This window comes from Pleuronectes platessa, chromosome 14 (genome assembly GCF_947347685.1).
Source record: "Pleuronectes platessa chromosome 14, fPlePla1.1, whole genome shotgun sequence".
NCBI lineage: Eukaryota > Metazoa > Chordata > Actinopteri > Pleuronectiformes > Pleuronectidae > Pleuronectes > Pleuronectes platessa.
The window spans coordinates 21,033,909-21,052,991 of NC_070639.1; the positions used below are offsets into that span (position 1 = coordinate 21,033,909).

Here is a 19,083-nt window from a genome sequence, read left to right on the forward strand (position 1 = left end):
TGGAAGAAAAAAACGTGCGCGGCTGCGACAAGCAGCTTTTCTGTTGTGTGCCATGAATCACAGAGAGCCAATGTTTGTTCAATTCCACGGCCCAACCTACACACTCCCACAATTAACCTTCTGCCTGGAAATCCTCTCACTCTGACGTAATAGAGCGTGTGTGTGTGGTGTTGACTTCCCAGACAGAGAGCGTGTAAGAGAACATTAGACAAGGCGGTTTTGGCTCAGATAAAAAAGTGCTGCTGTTGAAGGAAGTATATATGTAGCTGTGCAACAGCCTGTGACATTCTGCCACCACTGGTGGTGTGAGTCACCCACTCAGGGGACGCAAATGTCAAAGTGGCCTGACTTATACAATGTAAAAGAAACCGGTGAAGTTTCCTGGCTTCAGAAGATGAGGAAATCAGAAAACTCTTATCATCAATAATGTATCTTCACTTATGTGCAGTCTGTTCATTTTTAAAGTCAAGGTATTCTGAGCTTACATCCATATTACAACTCATTCATTTGAAAATGCATCAGTCCTGTTACGGATACACCTGGCCTAAACACAAAAATGACTAATGTGACTATAAATAAAAGGGAAACATCCATTAAATCATCAACATAATTAATTTTAATAATAAATTCATGGTAATACTCTCAGATTATATTCTCTTTCACAAACCATTTAAGGTGTATGTTACGCAGCTCAGCAGATTGAATCCACAAGTCCCTGTGTATCTGCTGAATCTCGGTACCTCGCTGAAGGTTATTTTGAGAGTAATACGTGAGGACGTTTTGGCGGTAATTTATCCCTTCTCCTCCTCCCGGCTCTCATCTTACCTCATTGCCAAGCAGAGCAGAGACGCAGGCTTCGGAGGCATCACATATGGCTGTGAGGTCGTGACCCCCCTCCAGGGCAAGCACCAACCGACCGCCTGCCAGACCCATCAGCTGCCTGGTCAGGTAGCCAAAGCCTGTACACACAGGAAATGGCAGAAAATAAAAAGGTAAGAAAGAGAGGAAGGGGGGAATTGAGGGAGGGAGGGAGAGAGGGCGGGAGAAAAAGAATGAGATGAGGGAACACTGCCCTTAGAGCTCCGACTTCCTTTTTGGATATTGATCAAAGAAAAAAAAGAGAGAACTGGGGGTTTGAGCATGCATGAAGGAAGGGGTGACTGCATCAGAGAGGGGGAGAGGGAGAGAGAGAGCGCTCTGTGGATTTACTGGAGGCCAAAAAACAAGCCTGGTTTAATTTTAATAAATAAGGCTTTGGGTTGTAGGACTGCTCTCAGCCTTTCATCTTTGTTTTTCAGGAGGAGGGGGAGTTTGAATATGTGCATACAACCATACTTTCTTCTCCCCTGAATTCTGGCCCTTTTCCTCCAATCCTCTCTAAACCACCCATATAAGTTCCTTCACAACCAAAGACTCTTGCTTTTATTTGAGATCTGCAGGATGGTTCTAGAAAAGCTCTTTCCTGGCACGCCAAGGTCTCGATCTGAATACACAAGTCAGCTTCACAAAATAAATGCGAGCTGTGTAGGTTTGAACATACAGCAAGGGTGTCGTATGCCAGATGTAGAGGGCACGAATTAAAATGTGCATGCACGATCAAGTTCTTGAATATGTAACAGCCTTAAACGTTTCTTTCTACAAGTCATTGTATGGTTCAGAAAACACAGGAGTAATTAAGTGGATAGCTGCGGTCAGCACTTACATTTGGCCGTGAGCTTGTATCCTCCCAGGGGCGGAGCGTGTCCGTCCACCGCATCAAAGCCTGAAGATACCAGAACCACGTCTGGGGCAAACTCATTGGCAATCGGCAGAACCACCGTCCTAGAATAACCAACAGGAAAAAATAACATCAACAAACTGGTGTATTTATGGTGGAGGCTGTGATGGAGGGGGAGGGGGGTTCAATTTTAAGTCTCGTAAGCCTGTGGCTTCATATGGGACACTAAGTTTGATGCATTTGGTTTTTGGCTTGCTGCCTTCCACATGCAAGGCTTTTTACTTTAACCACTAAGAGCACAGAAAGTTTGGTGATTAGTGAGGTTAAATGTTGTCAAACATTAACAGATAGAGAGAGGCAACTTTCTATTCACTTGGGAACGCGGTCTCTCTCGTAGGACCCCCCTGTATTCTGAAGTGTTAAAGGGATGGTTTGTATTCTGAAGTGTTACCCACCCAATTAGTTTGTATGTACAGTATGTGTGCAGCAGACAAAATGACCACTGATGTGAAACGTTTGAAATCTCGTAGGAAGCAATAGACTAAAAGATACTGAAGTAAAAAAGATAAATGGAAGTACATAGTAAAATGCATGTGTGTGTTTAGTATGTGGGATATTTCAGACACTGGATGGGTGTGGTGAGTGAAAGATGTTTGTGAGCGAACTTCGTCTGACACACAGCTGCAATGTGTCATACACAGAAATCATATCAACAGTGGGATACAGTTCAGTGATTCACTGCAAGTTGTGGTTGGAAAATCCAGTTTGGTTTATATGGTGTCCCTGTTTATAAAAATACACAAAGTGCCGTTCAGCATATACAATACTGAGATAGTTTTTACACAGAAAGATGAGATTAGATCACATAAAATTAGATGTTTTAATGTATCGTTTTCATTTTAATTTGAAAAGCTGGACAACAATGTTTTTAATGAACAAATTAATCAAATTAAGAAGCAGGTATTTTATGGACTGCAAATAATGAAAGCGTTTAAGTTTAACCTTCTGTAAGGGTGTATATAAGTTAGGAATCCTTAATAATAAATAACTGAATCATCAAACTAGGGTTAACACTTGCTTAGTTGACTCTGAATAAAGGGATAATGATTTAGGACGTCTCACTCGGTTCATAAATAGTTGGACTTCCCAGATGGCAAAACAAGAGCCTCTCTCTGATTTCGCTGTGGGATTTCAGGTTCAACACAGGAGTTTTATGATGGTGATCTCGGCTATTTGGGCAAGTTGTGTTTTGGTGAGTTCTGTGAGTGACAGAGTACCACAGGGTTCCGTCGTAGGTCCCCTGTACTTTGCAGACCTCAGGAACACGGTGCTGGTTGGCCGGCTGTGGGTGAGCGGCGTGCCCTGAACTCCGGAGGCCACAGTTTTTTTCCCATCTCTCGTTCACCACCAAATTATAACCCTCAACTGTGCACGCCACGCCACGCCCCCCCCCCCCCCCCCCCCTCCCTCACGCCACAACACAACACTCATGTGTACACACAGCTGTCGGAGGGAGAGGCTGGAAGGTGGTAATAGGACCTCTCTGGTAGTCCTAGACAGTGAGGATACACGGAGTGCGTGCGTCACTGTGTGTTAGTGTGCATCTGGCAACGATTCAGGAGATAACGTCATGCAAAGAGGATGAAGGAGAGAGATGGAGAGACAGAGAGAAGGAAGATGAAAGAGGACGAGAACGAAAGAGTCTGGAAAGAGAACAAGGACTACAACCGAGTGAGTAAACACGGAAATGAACAGTGGACGAAAGAAAATTAATCAGCAAGTGTAAACAACACAAGCCCATTCATGTGAAGGCAAACAAACAATTAGATGAAAAATTAACAACTATTCTGTTTAGGTTAAATCTCCCTTATTCTCCAACTACTCAATAACTTACATCCACACACACATACACACAGCCTAGGCCCATTAACATTAGGGCCATAAAAGACCCCACACTAAAGGGAGTTGGCCGCAGGCGCTTATGTGGGCCGGCACACGACGCGGAGGGAAACCTTCACTGCCAAGGATACTTAAAACCACTGGAGGCTCTGCCGCGCCCCCTTCCTCCAACCATGAACACAAACAGGGACAGATCTGGTCACAGTGATGAAAACTGCTGGTGTCATCAGTTCCAGCCCTCCCCCCTTCTGGAAAAATACCCTGACATTTATTGAAATAAAAAAGGGCCTCAGATATCAATTAGCAGACTGGTGTAAAGGGAAGGTAGTGGCTTTGAGGGAGACTAATTGGGTGTGAATCAGAGGCTACGAATGCGGAGATGAAAAGAGCGTTTTGCTAATCAAGGGAGGGGAGAGTTTATGACTGAGCCGCGAGCTGTGGGACATCCTGAGCGGAGAGGTTGGCTGAATGTTAATGTGAACTACTTGGATAAGCATGCAGTGTAAACTTTTGTTTGGTGTTGTTTGGTTTACGTAGCAACAGGTGTGCAAGTGTCTGCTAATGAGTGGATTGGCCAGCTTGAGAGTGTGTGTGTGAGTGTTGTGTGAGTGTTGTGTTTTGCTGTTTATTAGATTGGGAGAGTTGTAAGAGAAAGAAGCAGAGTCAAAATCAATGCAGCAGTGGTCAAGCTACAAATACACTAGTTTCTACACATGGCGGCTGCGGCACAGGAGGTAGAGCGGACAATCCACTAACCAGCGGGTCTGTGACTAATGTACTGTACTGTAAGGTGCTTTGGGTGATGATAAAGCGATACAGACCATTTACCAGATGACATCACCTGGGTTATTGTGTCAGACTTAAGAAAGCTCCTCCAGAGGGGTTGACTCAAATCATGTCAGATTGGGATGTGTAAGACTAAGAGAGTTCGGGCTCAAGGCTTTATCAGAGGTTGTGTAGTACATTATGCTCAGAATTTGAAGTCGAGTGTGATAACGTTCCATTATTAAAGTTACAGGAATTGATGCTGAAGCTGAGTCAAACAAGACTCATCAGGAGATGACATATCCCCCTGGAACCCACTTGAGAGAGCAGACGATTTAGTGCTGACTCATGTGTGTCACTTGTTTTTTACAGCAGTGGTGGAATTGTGCGTCAATACGTTTATTACCTCCCTGCGACCCTGCCTGTTTGTTTGTATGCGAGTAGGATTATGCAATAACTGAGTGGATTTCTGCGAAACGTTGTGGAAGGAACGGAAAGGGCCAAGACAGAACCCATTAAATGTTCAGACTGATCTGGACAAATGGGGAAATCCAGGATCTTTAACATCAGGAGACAGGATGTTGTTAACTTCACCAATGAAAAAAGATCAGGACTATTTAGGGCACTGGTATCTGTGAGTGTGTACAATCTGGTACAGCCACCATTATGCAGCAGAAATCCACCTCTGCCTCTACAGGGACAAACCCATCAAACTTACTGTATTCTATAGAATACTCAAATCATTAGACGCAACTTCAAGATAACCTTTTCCTCTCGTCTCCTCTGATCTTGATGAGTGCAATTGATTTCAGGTGCAATAGAAAAGAGTCAAACCAATAGCCAACAACACTGGAGAGATTCAGCTTCAACCCACTCAGTAAAAGTCTCTTTGAGAAGAACATACAGACGTTGTCCTTTAGAGGGAGCAGTGCTCATCAAACCGTTCAACAAAAGGTTAATCCTCAGCGCTTCAAGGATTTCCCCCTCCGTTCATAAAAAAAAAAGAGAGCGGGGAGAGGGAGGGAGGGAGAGAGAGAGAGAGAGAGAGAGAGAGAGAGAGAGAGAGAGAGAGAGAGAGAGAGAGAGAGAGAGAGAGAGAGAGAGAGAGAATAAGAGAGCTAAAACTCACACACGCACACTTACACTTCAAAGCCCTGTCATCTGGCGCTGCAGAAAGCTGGTTTGAATTAAGTTTAATTCTCCTCCTCTCTCGTCTTTCCAAGTTCATGGCAAACGATGGAGTGAAAGGAGGAGGAGGTGAGAGTGAGAGAGAGAGACAGAGAAAGAGAGAGAGAGAGGGAGAGGGACAGTGCTTCTGGTTTTCATTAGAGCCAATTTTCTTATCTTTTTTCTCTGTGCTTTCTGGAGGCTCAGACTTGATCCCCTGCAAATGCAACGTGGCACAGGCCAGTGGAGGAATGGTAAGGTACCGGCTGCAAGGCACGCATCCCTTCCAAAAAGACTGAGAGGGAAGAAGGAGAGGACCACGACACACAGATAAACAATGAGATTGAAAGTGAGAGAGATAGAGGGAGGGAGGGAGGATTTGTGTATCAGGTGTCAGTCCACATGTGACTGTCTGCATGAGGCTTGACATGTATAAGCACTGATACACCCTCATATGAATCTGAGCCATGTCCGTGTGTATTTCTATGAGCTTGTATTTATAATGTGCATGTATGTGTGTTAGTGGCAAGACATCAGCCTCAGAGGAGTAATGCCGCCAGGTTCTGGAACAATACACACCCAAACAAACTGTAGCTTTCCCTGACTTTACATTTTTGGACCTTTTCCATAATGCAAAGAACACTGATTTAATAACCTACAATTACACAAACAGAACACACAACCGCCGCAGCACAGGCCTCTTCACATGCATCTTTGGTCAGATGCAGGCGTGCACCCCTGAACAAACATACACATCACAAAACTGACATAAAAGAGTGGTTCCAGATTTTTTTAATGCTAAAAGTGCATTACGGATTAAGTTAAATATGCACTGATTGTTGGATGATGTCCAACAATTCCCTTAACAACAGTTTAAAGGCCAATCCATCAGTTTTACTCAAATTCATTTAAAAGGTGTTATATATTATAAAGTATATGTTACTGGTCATAGGTATCTATTATAAATAAATAATACACTTTGTGTATTATCATTTAAGTGAATAGGAAAGTAGTAGCAGACTTAAGGACACAAATATTGATGTTCAAAACTAGTATACCATGAAGCAAGCTGCACTAGATATTGGCTTCAGTGATGGATCATATATAATGTCTATGGTATGAAATATATTAACTGGCTGTCATCAGTGCACATGCAGACAGACGGTTGGAGAGAGGAGGATGAGGAGGGGGATGAAAGAATGAGAAGCGGAGAGAGGATGAAGGAGAGCACTCAGGGGTCTGGGGCACATTAACGGGCTAAGGTGTGTTTCCGGGAGGTTGCGTGCAGAAAGTTGTGAGAAGACAGTGGCCAGTTTCTGGCTCAGGCCAGATGGACGTACTGTCACTGAAACGAGTTCATCTTCAAAGAGCGCTGGAACCGATCCAGAGCGGCTCCTCGTATCCAGGTGTACGAAGCAGCAATGTATAAGAGACATGTACATGTCTGGGCTGAATCCATGCCTGGACTCTGGTAGACCTCTCAAACTCTGCATGTGTGTGTGAGTGTGGGTGTGTGTGTGGGAGGAGAGGTTATAAATAGCAACAGACAGTGGACATAATAGAAATCAGGTGTGGTATGAGGGGGACCTCTCCACCTTCTCAGCAGCTCCTGATAAACCATTCAACAAAGTCAAAGAGTACAAAGGAAAGAAGTTCACCTTAAAGCCTTGTTCACACAGCAAAAACAAAGTTTTACAAGTTGCAGACAAAAGCTCCTGATCAGTTGCCAATCACAATGTGTGAACTCTTCAGAGGTGGTGAAGGTACATGTAGTGGTGAGGGAACACAAACTCAGTGCAGTAAACTAACTGTGTTTGGGTCGGGATAGAACAAAATGCCTGTCGGGTTAAGTCTCGGTTAGTTTTCTCCAGGACTTGTGTTGGATTCGGACAAAAAAAAAGAAGAAGCTTTCTGAGCTGTTCTCTATTCTTTGATGTCAACTGAATCATTTCACCTCCTCTATAAAAGCAGCAGCTCATACTGTTGTCTCACCTGAAAGCAGCTAGATAGTCTGCATCCCCCATGGGAGGTTCCAGTCCCCCAGTAAAGGCCATGTTCACATTGAAGCCTGCACCTGCTTCAGCGCCCACCTAAAATGCAGAAACACACACGGATTTTTTAATGCCTAAATTCAGATAATCGTGTGGGCGGACAAGCAGAAGGAAGGCCGGGCGCTCCTTCTCACCTCATCAGGTGCTCCGCTGCCAGGGAAGAAGTTTCCGTCATCGTAGCGGTGCAGTGAAAGGTAAAGGATGCTGGGGTCACTGTAGAAGGCCTGCTGGGTGCCGTTCCCATGGTGAACATCCTGAAAACATAAAGAAGAGAGGAAATAAGAAGCTGCATTGACCTAGACATTTAGTGTATTGCCAAATCAACCACCTATGTATGTATTACAGAAGCTGCATTACTACAAAAAGGGAAATCAGACGACTTGGAAAATGTCAGAGCCCATCACCTCCTGCATCTGCACTAAGAGCAAGAAAACAATGCTTAGAGACACTAATACTACAAGACAGTCAAATCTGTATCTCATCTGTAGTCTGATGTTTGTGATGTCAGAAGAGGAATGGTCAGCAGGATTCAATAAAACACTAAACTTCAATGATTATTCACTTTAGCCCCCCAAAAAACATGACATCAATTAAATGACCTCACTGTCTCCATCCCAAGAATGCTTTAATACGCCAAAAGAACAAATGTCCCTTTTGGCTGGAGGCTGAGTGGCATGACAATGAGTTTGCTAGTTGCACTTAAAGTCCCCCTGCGACAGACAGACAGGAAATGAAAAGGCCCTTCAAAGGCTTTTCGGGAACGGCCCTGATCAGGCGGGGACGCCACGATAGAGCAGGACTCCAGGACATGTCCAGGGCTTTGTCATACCCTGTTATGAACAAATTTGTCTATCTGGAATGAAGAAAGGGTCAGTGTCTGACCTAAATAGCAGATCTTTCAAGCTCCTCTCTCACACTGGTACAGTAAATGGGCCTGTGGATGCTGCGCTGCTCTAACAACGTACTTTATGGTTTTGAAATGTGAGGAGCCAGACATTTGATGGGGACATATTCTTGGGTATAAATGTGTTTTTATTGCAGGATATCGTGCAGAACGCTTTCTGGAATATAAAAACTACTGAAAACATACAACATAAATAAGATGTTCAACTGCCACCAAAATAACAAGCCCCGCAGGTCGAGTAATAACAGTAACACGACCGGGCCAAGAGGTCCACTGGTGCCTGCAGTGTTCCCCTATCATTGCAAAAACTTTAAACTGCTGATACCTCTTCAGTTAAGGAAATTTTTCCTGGAGGAAATGCTAAAGTTAAAGCCAAAGGGGTCATTAAAATTCAAACATTAAACCCTGGCAAATTAAACAAGAAAATGCCTGTTAGCCCAACATCCAGGACCAACAATGAGGTGAAACTGTTATTGAATGTACGTGTGTATAGCACTTTGCATTCACCGCTTCACTGCTTCTGCCTGTTCATACTACAACGTAGAACAGTTTTCTAACTAAAACACAGGCAGCAGCGATTCCTCACGTCTGTTTTCAAAACTCGTGGACAACAGGCATAAACTTTACCAGTGTTGTAACAAGACTAATATGAAGAAGTGAAGATGAAGTCTTATGACTTTTTGATCTTTAGAGTACAATAAGTAGAAAGGTCATGGATGGTACTAGAGGAAAGGTTGATACAGGTGAAACCAAAACATTGTGATTCATCTTCTTTTTGTTTATGCAGGGTCAAATCCATTCTTTGAGACTTCCAGTTTGGCAGAAGTGATCTTAAATGTATACATTTTGAATGGCATGTACCCTAGTTAAATGGTGGGGAATCGAACTCATATCAAACCACAGGGAATAGTTTAATGAGCTCAGGAGGGAGTGGCTGTTTATGCTTGGACAGTATATGTGTGCATTCTTCTCCAAATAGATGATAGATGATTATGTAACAAACAAGCCACTGCGTTGCCTGTGGAACTCACCCAGTCCACGATGAGGATTTTACTGACATTCAGCCTCTGCTTCAGGAGCTTGGCTGCAATTGCAACTGAGTTGAAGTAACAGAAGCCCCTGAGAACAGACAGTGATAGGGATGACATGAAACAAACAGTGGTTATACATGTCTGAAGGTTATACATTTCTGAAGGATAGATATTTATGTATATTTATGAGATGGTAGGGAATGACGTAATGATGCACTAAAGGGGAAAGTTATTTCCAGTTCAGATTTACTTACATGGGTGTGCTCTCCTCAGCATGGTGTCCAGGTGGACGCACTACAGCAAAACCATTCTGTCAGGGAAAAACAAAGATCATTTACACTGTTACATAAACCATCACGGTCCACTGACCTTAAACCTGATAACTGTAATCTAATGACATGAGAGAAGTACATTATCCCGGCCTTCCCAGAATTTTCCCAACTGGTGTCAGGTCCAGGGTTGCACATTAAAAACACATGAGAAAAACGACCACGAAAAACACGCACACACAAACAGTAAAAACAACAATTACTGTCTGGCGGTTGTGTGTCCAGTTGAAGTTTACATTCATATTCCAGACTCATTATTTTTTCTGGTGGAGATATATGACCACAAAATCAAAAACCAAATCAGTTGAATCAGTTGAACGAGACGAGGCTATAATACAATAAAATATAACTTTATTAATCCCGAAGGCCTCAACAGTTCACTTAAGGTTCCAAGTGATTAATTTAATCTGAAGTACTGATATATCTACATCAAACCTAATATCTCTCAGAACAATTATTCTCATGTCACGGTTTAAGATTTAGTTTTTCAAAAAGATGTGTAATTCAGACGTGCACACACACACACACACGCACACACACAGAAACAGATGTTTACACTGGGTCAGTTAAGGGAAGCTTTGTCAAGGCAGGGACCAGCGGGACTCTGTTTTGTGTTTTGGGGGCTCCCACTGCTACAGTATGCGGGGACATTAGATAGATGTTCAGGCTGATGTAGAGCAAGGCGAGCTCAGCTAATGATGTTGAGTCAGCTGCAGTGGATTAGCAGCTAGCCGGGAGATTATTGTAAAGACAACTGTCTTGGCTGGTTTGAGGACACCTGGTTACAGCAAGTTGCATAATGCAGCATGCACACATAGGTGAATAAGAGGAATTGGTATGTTGTTTGTGCAGAAGAAAAATATCAATGGATTAAAAAAGGACACGGAGAGAGTAATAGAAAGAGCAGATGTAGAAACCGAAATGTGTGACAGTGTGTGTGCGCCCGCTGTAGATTTATGGCTTTGTGTGGAGTTCAGAGAGTTGTTGGTGCAGGTGGAATTTGGTAATTTGGCTGTAGAGGATCCTCAGAGGACCGACTGCATGTGTGAGGGAACATGTATATATACACACCTTTGCACGTATGTGTTAAAATCAGGTTAAGCTGAGGGCAGGTCAATACCCGTGAACTATAACCCCGCCGCTGGAGCAAATCCACATGTTTCTCCCGGGTTTCTACTTTTCATCACACAATGAAAAGAAATAAAATCACACAACGTGCTGTATAGAAAGAGCAGACCTCTATTTCTTTATCGTAAATATGCCCACATGTGGAAGAGGCACTGAATGTTAGCTAAAAACCATGTGGGTTTAGGTATGGCGTGCTACTGTCTCTCCAAGGAATGTCATTAGTCTGCGCTGCGTTGGTGCTAAGCTAACACCGAGTGCGCCGGCTGCTCTGCAGGTGGCTGTGGTGTAATACTAATAAAGCCGGCCCGCAGTGGGGACTGTTAGCGTTTGCTGAGCCCGGTGCTCTGTGCCTCCCTGCTGAGTTCAAACAGTAAGCCGCCATCGCCACAGACACAGGAAGGCTGGCTGGTGGGTAAGTCATGACGGGGGTGGGGAGGTCTGTCTGGGAGGTGCTAACGAGACTTGGGATAGATGCTCTGGGCGGTGGTTTTCTCTTTTCCTGCGGTGTTTGCAGGGCGTATAGTATGTGTCTGGTGTAGGTTTGATTAATCCTTCAACAATACCTTCAAATAAACATTTACAGAATAAGATACATGGTATGTGCTCTGCTTCCTTTCCTCTGTTGAGGTATGTGGCTGTCTGAAGTGGAACTCAGCTGGAAAATGGAACGAGGCAGTTAAATCTGACAAGCAGACCGACATAAAACCCTTTAAAGTCCTCGTGATGTAATTCCTTTAAGTGATTTCCATCTGAACTTTGTTTCATGCTGTCTCCTTCTGAAAGATTATTATACGTGCGCACAGAATTATCCACATGCAGAAGATGTACAGACACGAGAAACATAAACAATCCTTCAGGCAAAAGAGCCCACGACTCTCATTAGACTCCACAGAGGTTTCAAACCAACCTTGAGTTCGCCCGATGCCACTTTGAAGACCAGCTCCACGACGGAGCCAACAGCCAGACGAGCTGCACTGGATGAATGGACCTCGTTCCAAATGGTGTCGCTGTCCACCTGTCGACACACACACGTAGATGTGTTGGTTCCATCATATTTAAAGTACTTCAGTGGGATAATAATTGCAAAATTGTGAAGGCTCACTAAATAAACAAGAGAGAATCTCAGAGATAGTAAAACATACTTCGAAATTTGTATATTATAGAGTAATGGTAAGATTTGCATTTGGTAGATTAGACTTTCTGAAAATGTGATGCGCCACGGTGTAGATACTGTAAATCACTACATTAAGTTTTAATTTGATTTATTCTGGGGTTATGTTCTTTCTTATTTCTTATCATTATAATTAAGACACATTTCAGATTAAATTCATATTAATGTTTTATACAATAGTCCACATTTTCAAGTGAGTTGCAATTCAAGAATAAAATCTCTCTATATTTAAGTTTGTGGTTGCCTTTAATATAATGGATATTTAAATCATTTAAGTTTGTGGCTGCCTTTAATACGAAGTATCTAGGCCTTGGATAAAAAGTTAAATCTACTGGACTGAAATATTCACTATTGGCAGCTTAGGTCTGATTTGTGATTACAAAAAATGTTGTGTGACGTAGAAGTCTGGAAATATGAGAGTAAAAAGTTAAACTCTCCTCTCTTCTATGACTTTGATGAGCCGAAGTGGAGCAAGACATTTTGGGCTTGAATGCATTTATTTGTGTATTTATAGAGTGGAAAGATGATTTCTGGATTGATTGTATGTGTGCGTGTGCACTTGAGGATGTTTAGACACAGGGCAACCGTTCAGTGGTCAGGCCTGATTAATGCTGAGGCACGGACAACCCTCAGCAACAATCACAATAACACACACACATATACACACTCACACAAGCCAAATGGACCACAATATACTATATGATTGACTGTACCCAGGGACACGCACAGGATTATATACACACCCTCCATCAGACATGGCAGATACTGCAGGCAGATGGAGCGCATGATAAACACAGAGAGAAGGAGCTGGCAGTGGAAAAGAAGAAAAGGAAGCACTGTGTGTCATTGTGTTTGAATTGTGCGCACATGTGCAGAGCAGCCGATGCCGGAGCTCCAGTGAAGCTTTGTGATGTAAACCCGGGGGCTCTTCTACTTTGAATATGTAAAAACATGAACCTGCCAGTCACTCAGCCTTCTTATCCACGCTCACTCCCGGCCTTTCAGCCAGTCGAGCGGCAGAGTTAACCCTCGCCACTCAGTCGGCCGTTCACGCCTTCAACCCAGTCAGTGTGTTAAGTAACTTGACAGCTTTTCGGCCGGCCCGCCCACTTCCCTCTGGTCTCCAGTGACAGGAGTGATCAAGGCCGGAGGAGGACTCCATAATGACATCCACAGGGAAGAGAAATGGCTCTTTTTAAAGTTGTGCCAAGACAAGACTTTGTCATGAAATAAAACTGTGGAGCATTGACCAGAGATTAAAAAACTGGAGAGGAAGGAGAGAGGAGGTATAGAGAGCCTCGCTGGTGGGTGAGTGATTGAGCGAGCGAGCAAACGAGTGAGTGAATGGGAAACAGAATCATACACACAAGTCAGGTTAATGAGCACAAACAGATGCTGTTCTAAAAGCAGCATGTGGGGACCAAGCGGTTTATTATTCCCCATGTTGATGTTAGTTTTGCCTCAAGCTAAGAGTGGACACAGCTAGTCAGGAAAAAGTGAAAGGGAAGAAGTGTGTGTGTGTGTGTGTGTGTGTGTGTGTGTGTGTGTGTGTGTGTGTGTGTGTGTGTGTGTGTGTGTGTGTGTGTGTGTGTCAGAGGTAAAAAAGAGCGGGGAACGTGCTGGAATGACAGAATGATGGTTGTCCACAGGCTGACAGCCTAATTTCAGCCCCCTTCCTCTGTGTGTTACTTGTAAGAGTGTGTGTGTGTGTGTGCGTGTATGACAGGAAGACAACAATTTAGTCCCATTTGCCTTTATAAAGAGCAGAACAGAGCAGCGCAGCTCTAGGGCTCTTCTTGTTCCCACCAAAGCAGCAACAGTTAGCCCCAGAGGAAGGGGGGGTGGGGGGGGGCAAGTCAAGACAATGTAGGGAGATATGCACGTGAATGAGTGACAGGTCGGCCTCTGGAAAAACTCAATATTGTGAAAAAGAAGACACAGGGACAGTCGTGTCTCATGATTCCTGTCAAAAATAGGATCATGGAAATATATTTTGATTGGTGATGAATCGACAAAACCCCCCCAAAAAATTGACAAACGACTTCAGAAGGTTTTGTGCTTAAAACGTCACTGGCAAATAAATCCTTTAACGAGAGCTTAAGATGTATGGATTCTATCTTTTTCATATGTTCCGTGACTTCAGAGGACAAATATTGACTTACATTGATTTCCTGGACACATAACTACTCAACCCTAAATCTGACCCTTCCCCAAGTCCTCACCTTATTATTTAATGATTTATGACAGGTCCACATTATGAAACTGTGTACAGATTTAGGTCCCCACAACATGAGTTAAATACTGCTCCCCACATACACATTCACACACACACACACACACACACACACACACAGGGGAATGTGTACGACTGTTCTAACATATCAGTTTCAAAAGACAGCATTTCCTACTCTGAACAACCATCTAAATCATTGCCTTTGCACACACAGGTTCCAACACATTGGTATGCACACAAACAAAAACATACCCCCCCCCCCCCCCCCCCACACACACACACACTCTACCAACACATTCACACACAAGCACACAAACACACACACACACACTCATATGCTGAAAACATCTGGTTACAATTACAAAATGGCGGAAAGGCAAGCAACAGCTTTTGTTGCCTCAGGTCCTCGAGGGGCAGTATTTGTATGAGTGCGTGCAAGTGTGTTAAGATTGTGTGTGTGGTTTTTTTTGTTGGTGGAACAGGAACAAATGGGACTATTATTTTCATAGGGGGCAGAGAGAGAGAGAGAGAGAGTGGGCGAAGGAAACAGTTATACTGGTATTTGATGTTGCTGAAACTATGCCTACTTGTTTCATTAGAGAGTCAGATGGAGCAGTGCCAGTCGGGTATTGATTAGAATTACACAATGCTGTAAAAAAAAAAGGCAACATGCCTATGACAACTATTTTCCACTGAATAAACTAGCGTGACTTAACAGCAGTAATTTCCAAGAAATATCAGGCGCATCAATTACAAATACCTAATTGGGCTGTGAATATTTGTAAAATGACTTATCGGCGGTAAAAAGACGAGACTTACCCCGATGCCGCCACATGGTAACCGCACAAACATGGGACTCACTGAACCTGGGAGAGAGGGAAATAAAATGAGAACCAGTCGGGAAATTGATAAAGAAAGAGTAAAAGTTCAGGAGGTGAAGAGGTGATATTGTTGACTTGCAGGCAAAAACGGGTGCATGACCCCTGAATCTGAGCATTTGACTCCCTGACCTGATCTAACAGCGAAGGTACACAGGGGCATGTTTGGATTAGGTGAGGTGAAGAAGAAAAAAAGTATCTTGCTGCCTTCAGGATGAAACCCCCCCTCTTCCCTCTTCAGGGAAATGGAGATAATAGGCCAGAGAGGGATGGGAAATGAATATCTTCAGCTTCTTTGACGGATCAGAACATAAACTGAAAAATGGCTGACTTGTTAAATTTGATTACTTTCAAATGGAAACTAGAATTATATTTTCCTTTCACATTCGGAGCCTTTCGTTTTTTTTATCTCCGTCCAAAATACATAGTAAACCTTTTGGTTAGGTCCAACAGATAAATCTTTATTATTTTTTTTTTAGTTTTTACTTCTGTTATACTGTTTAACCTGGTGATGAATTTAACTGCTCAATGTTTCAAGACTTTAAACCGATATCAAACCGGCGATGAAAACCGGACTAGAGTAAAGTTTCCTGAGTGGAAGAGCAGACGTCTGAAGCTCAATGGGCAGAGAATGGCACTCGCATTATTCAGGTCAGGGCTCCAAGTTCTCAGTGAGCAACCTTCAACCTTTATTGTTACTCTGGAATATGTTGAGGTACAATTATAATAAAGCCGAGTACAAAAAATAAACAAAATATTCCAGGAAACCAAGAAAACACAAACAAGAAACATTCAAATTAGCCAAACAGCAAAAAATCAAGAGCAAAGTAAAAGCATTAGTACATAAACTTAATTTAAAATCCGATAAACCAAGTAAAGCAAGAACAGCAAGAGGTAAAATAAGCTTAAATAGCCCAAAGGATAAAAAGGACCTGAGCGGTAGATCGTTCTGTATGTTTTTCCCATGTTGCAGGTGCATGATGAGAAAAGCTGCATTTACCAAGCTCAGTAAAAAAACAGCTGGCAGTGCCTGAATGAGCGCGTACGTCGAGAGCCCACAGTAAAACACAGCAGTGAGGTGATGCCATACTTTCTAGCATGCTACAAAAACATGCGTTGGACAGTGTCTGAAAAAGAATCTGCGTATAATAGATAAATAATATATTACCTACCAATACTTGAATCCGTGACTACCTTCCATCTTTGTGGTTTTATTAGTTTGCATTTTCCCTCTCTTCCTCTTATTTTCTTTTGTGAAATGTATGTCTTTGCTGTAATGAAAGCTTAGATGTTCAACGGAGTTTGCTCCTTAGCTTTTAGCGCTCTCTCTCTGACACAGACACAGGCACACACACACACACACACACACACACACACACAGAGGCACACACACACACACACACATACACAGGCACACACACACAGGCTACTCCTGTTCTTGAAGCCACAAAGGCTCGACCTAAGTGACTGAGCAGCCTGGTGCGACTCGGGTTTAACAGCGCCAGCCGGTCCTCACCTCATCGTAACACCTCCACCTCACTTTATTGAAGTGGACCTTTTGTTGTGACACTTGGTGAAACATACAAGCAGATTCTTTTAACAGACACTACAGCTTCATGGGATTCACATGACAGGCCAGTGGAAGACTGGGTCTGATTTTGCAGCGTACATCTGGAGTGAGTGCATCTGTCTATTGTAACTGTTTGAGCGTTACTGTATTTCTTACAGTCCAGCTTTTGCCGCAGTGGATTGGTTCCGTAGAGCAGGACGTGGGCTTCGGAGTGGACTGTCTGTAACTCCTCCAGTGAGGCCTTCCTACCACGGATACACTGTGCACACAGAAGGAGAGGGGAGATGTCAGTGAAAAGAAACGGACAGAACATTTGAGAGGGTCTCCGTGCTCGACCATTCAAACTGCCACGGCCAGTAAAATGCACACTGTGTGAGGAAGAGTTGCACATAGAGGGGCTTGGCTGCTAGTCAGAATTCGAGTGGGTGTGGAAGTGTGTGTGTGTGTGTGTGCGTGCGTGTGTGTGTGTGGGGGGGGGGGGGGGGTAGTTCAGGATCATTGTCAAACCATAAAACCTCAAACTATGCAGCAGTGTTGAACTGATATGGCTAAATACTGCCCCCTTCTGGTCAAGGTAAGCACCTGCACAACTTGAATTTGTACAGTAGTAAAAAAACAACAAAAACATAATATACATACAGAAAATATATCACAATATATAACACAAACACTGCCAATTTCAAATTTCGTAATTATTAAGCATAGAACAACAAAGAGTTTGAAATGTTGCATCTGTATGTTTACATTTAGTTTAATGGGAATACGCACTCATAATCTCACAAGGATAATAATCTACCACTGAATGTTGGAATCTGATGATTTTGACACTGTGCATGTTGAATATTACGTGAGCTAAATAAACCATGCAATAGTTTTACAATAATACATAAAAAAACTTTTTTTTGAAGAAATGTAGCAGGTGTTTATTACTTTGAATCTGTGCATGGTTGGACAATTTCTTTACAATAAATTAGTAAGTAGCTTACATATTAATACTGTGTTATTTATCAAGTACTGTCTAATCCACTCTGTTTCTGTGGAAGTAAACATTGTTTTATCAATCCATGAAGCCACATCCCTGTGTTATCAAGAGTAACTTCGGTTCTCACCTCGCAGTGCGCTCTGAGGCCTGTTTCCTGCAGTCGGGACCAGATGCTCTGGATCCGTCCGGCGTGCTCTGGATGACTTGTGGTGTTTCCACACATACACTGGTGCTTCTGCATTAGAGAGTCATATACCAGACCTGGAACACGACAACACAACAAATATGTGCATATATGTCACTTTACTGTAACGAGATTAGTAGGAAGACAGTGTGTTTCTAAATTTCTGTTTGCTAATCTACTTAATAATGGGTTTCAGAGGGTGAGCGACAGAGATACGAATAAAAAAGAGCATTTCATATTCAGTGTAAGTTTCTTATTATTATTATTCGGGGTTGTATTTCTACCAGACCTGTAGTGAATCGAGGCTTGGCCGTGGGCTCCTGTACGACCATTGGGAAGGAGGAGGAGGCCGGAGACGACTGCGCCCTGGAGAGCGGGCGGTGTCCCGAGAAGGTGCCTGATAACCCGGCTGCTTCCATGGAGGCCTGGTAGTTCCTCAACTGGTGGATCCGCTGTTGCTCTAACAGCAGAGCCTGCTGCTTTCATTCAGAAACACACACACGGCAGCATTCAGTATGCTGTGGGCTGCAATGTCTTTCTAATGCCAGAAGATGGCACTAGATACTCACAATGGAAATGTGAAGCTGCTGTACTGAAACATAAACACTGCATCGAGAAGTTGTTATTGTGTTTCACAGGGAGGTTCTAGTTTTCTGTTCTATTATGCAGAGATTCTAAAGATTTACAAAACAAGGAAGTAATTAATGGTAATTGGTTTTTTCTTTCACTGTGAAATTTGTTTGAATGACTAAGATAATTAACCTTTAAAATGTGTTTCATGTGAGTTTTAGTTGAAAGATGATTCTTACCATTTAATAAAAGGATCATGCAAACTATTACTCTTTAAAAGAAAACACCTTATTTCCAGCGTGATGATCATAATAGTTTAAAGGCTGATGTCTACAACACTAGACAATTATAAAGCCACCCAGTGAGAACTCAGCTAGGTTTTTTTCAACATGTACGCATTGATAAGTTGGTTTTAAAGTCTCTTATATAAGAGACTAGAAATTATATATATGTACCGGAGTTAAATATTTGGTATTTGCACTGAAAAGGAGCCTGACCATGCAG

At 43.0% G+C, this 19,083-nt stretch overlaps 1 protein-coding gene across 3 annotated transcripts in view; it reads right to left on the minus strand.

Moving 5' to 3' along the window:
* Nucleotides 1-19,083, minus strand: part of hdac4 (histone deacetylase 4) — a 115,355-nt gene that overhangs the window by 16,693 nt on the left and 79,579 nt on the right. For 2 of the 3 annotated variants that reach the window (XM_053439045.1, XM_053439047.1), the window contains 11 exons: nt 18,299-18,488; nt 17,953-18,086; nt 17,000-17,102; nt 15,215-15,261; nt 11,899-12,006; nt 9,789-9,844; nt 9,535-9,622; nt 7,734-7,853; nt 7,541-7,638; nt 1,703-1,821; nt 826-959 (listed from right to left, as the gene is read on the minus strand). In XM_053439045.1, coding sequence (XP_053295020.1) covers nt 826-959; nt 1,703-1,821; nt 7,541-7,638; nt 7,734-7,853; nt 9,535-9,622; nt 9,789-9,844; nt 11,899-12,006; nt 15,215-15,261; nt 17,000-17,102; nt 17,953-18,086; nt 18,299-18,488 — 1,197 coding nt within the window. The remainder of the gene's footprint in view (nt 1-825; nt 960-1,702; nt 1,822-7,540; nt 7,639-7,733; nt 7,854-9,534; nt 9,623-9,788; nt 9,845-11,898; nt 12,007-15,214; nt 15,262-16,999; nt 17,103-17,952; nt 18,087-18,298; nt 18,489-19,083) is intronic. The other variant, XM_053439046.1, reaches the window with a different exon arrangement.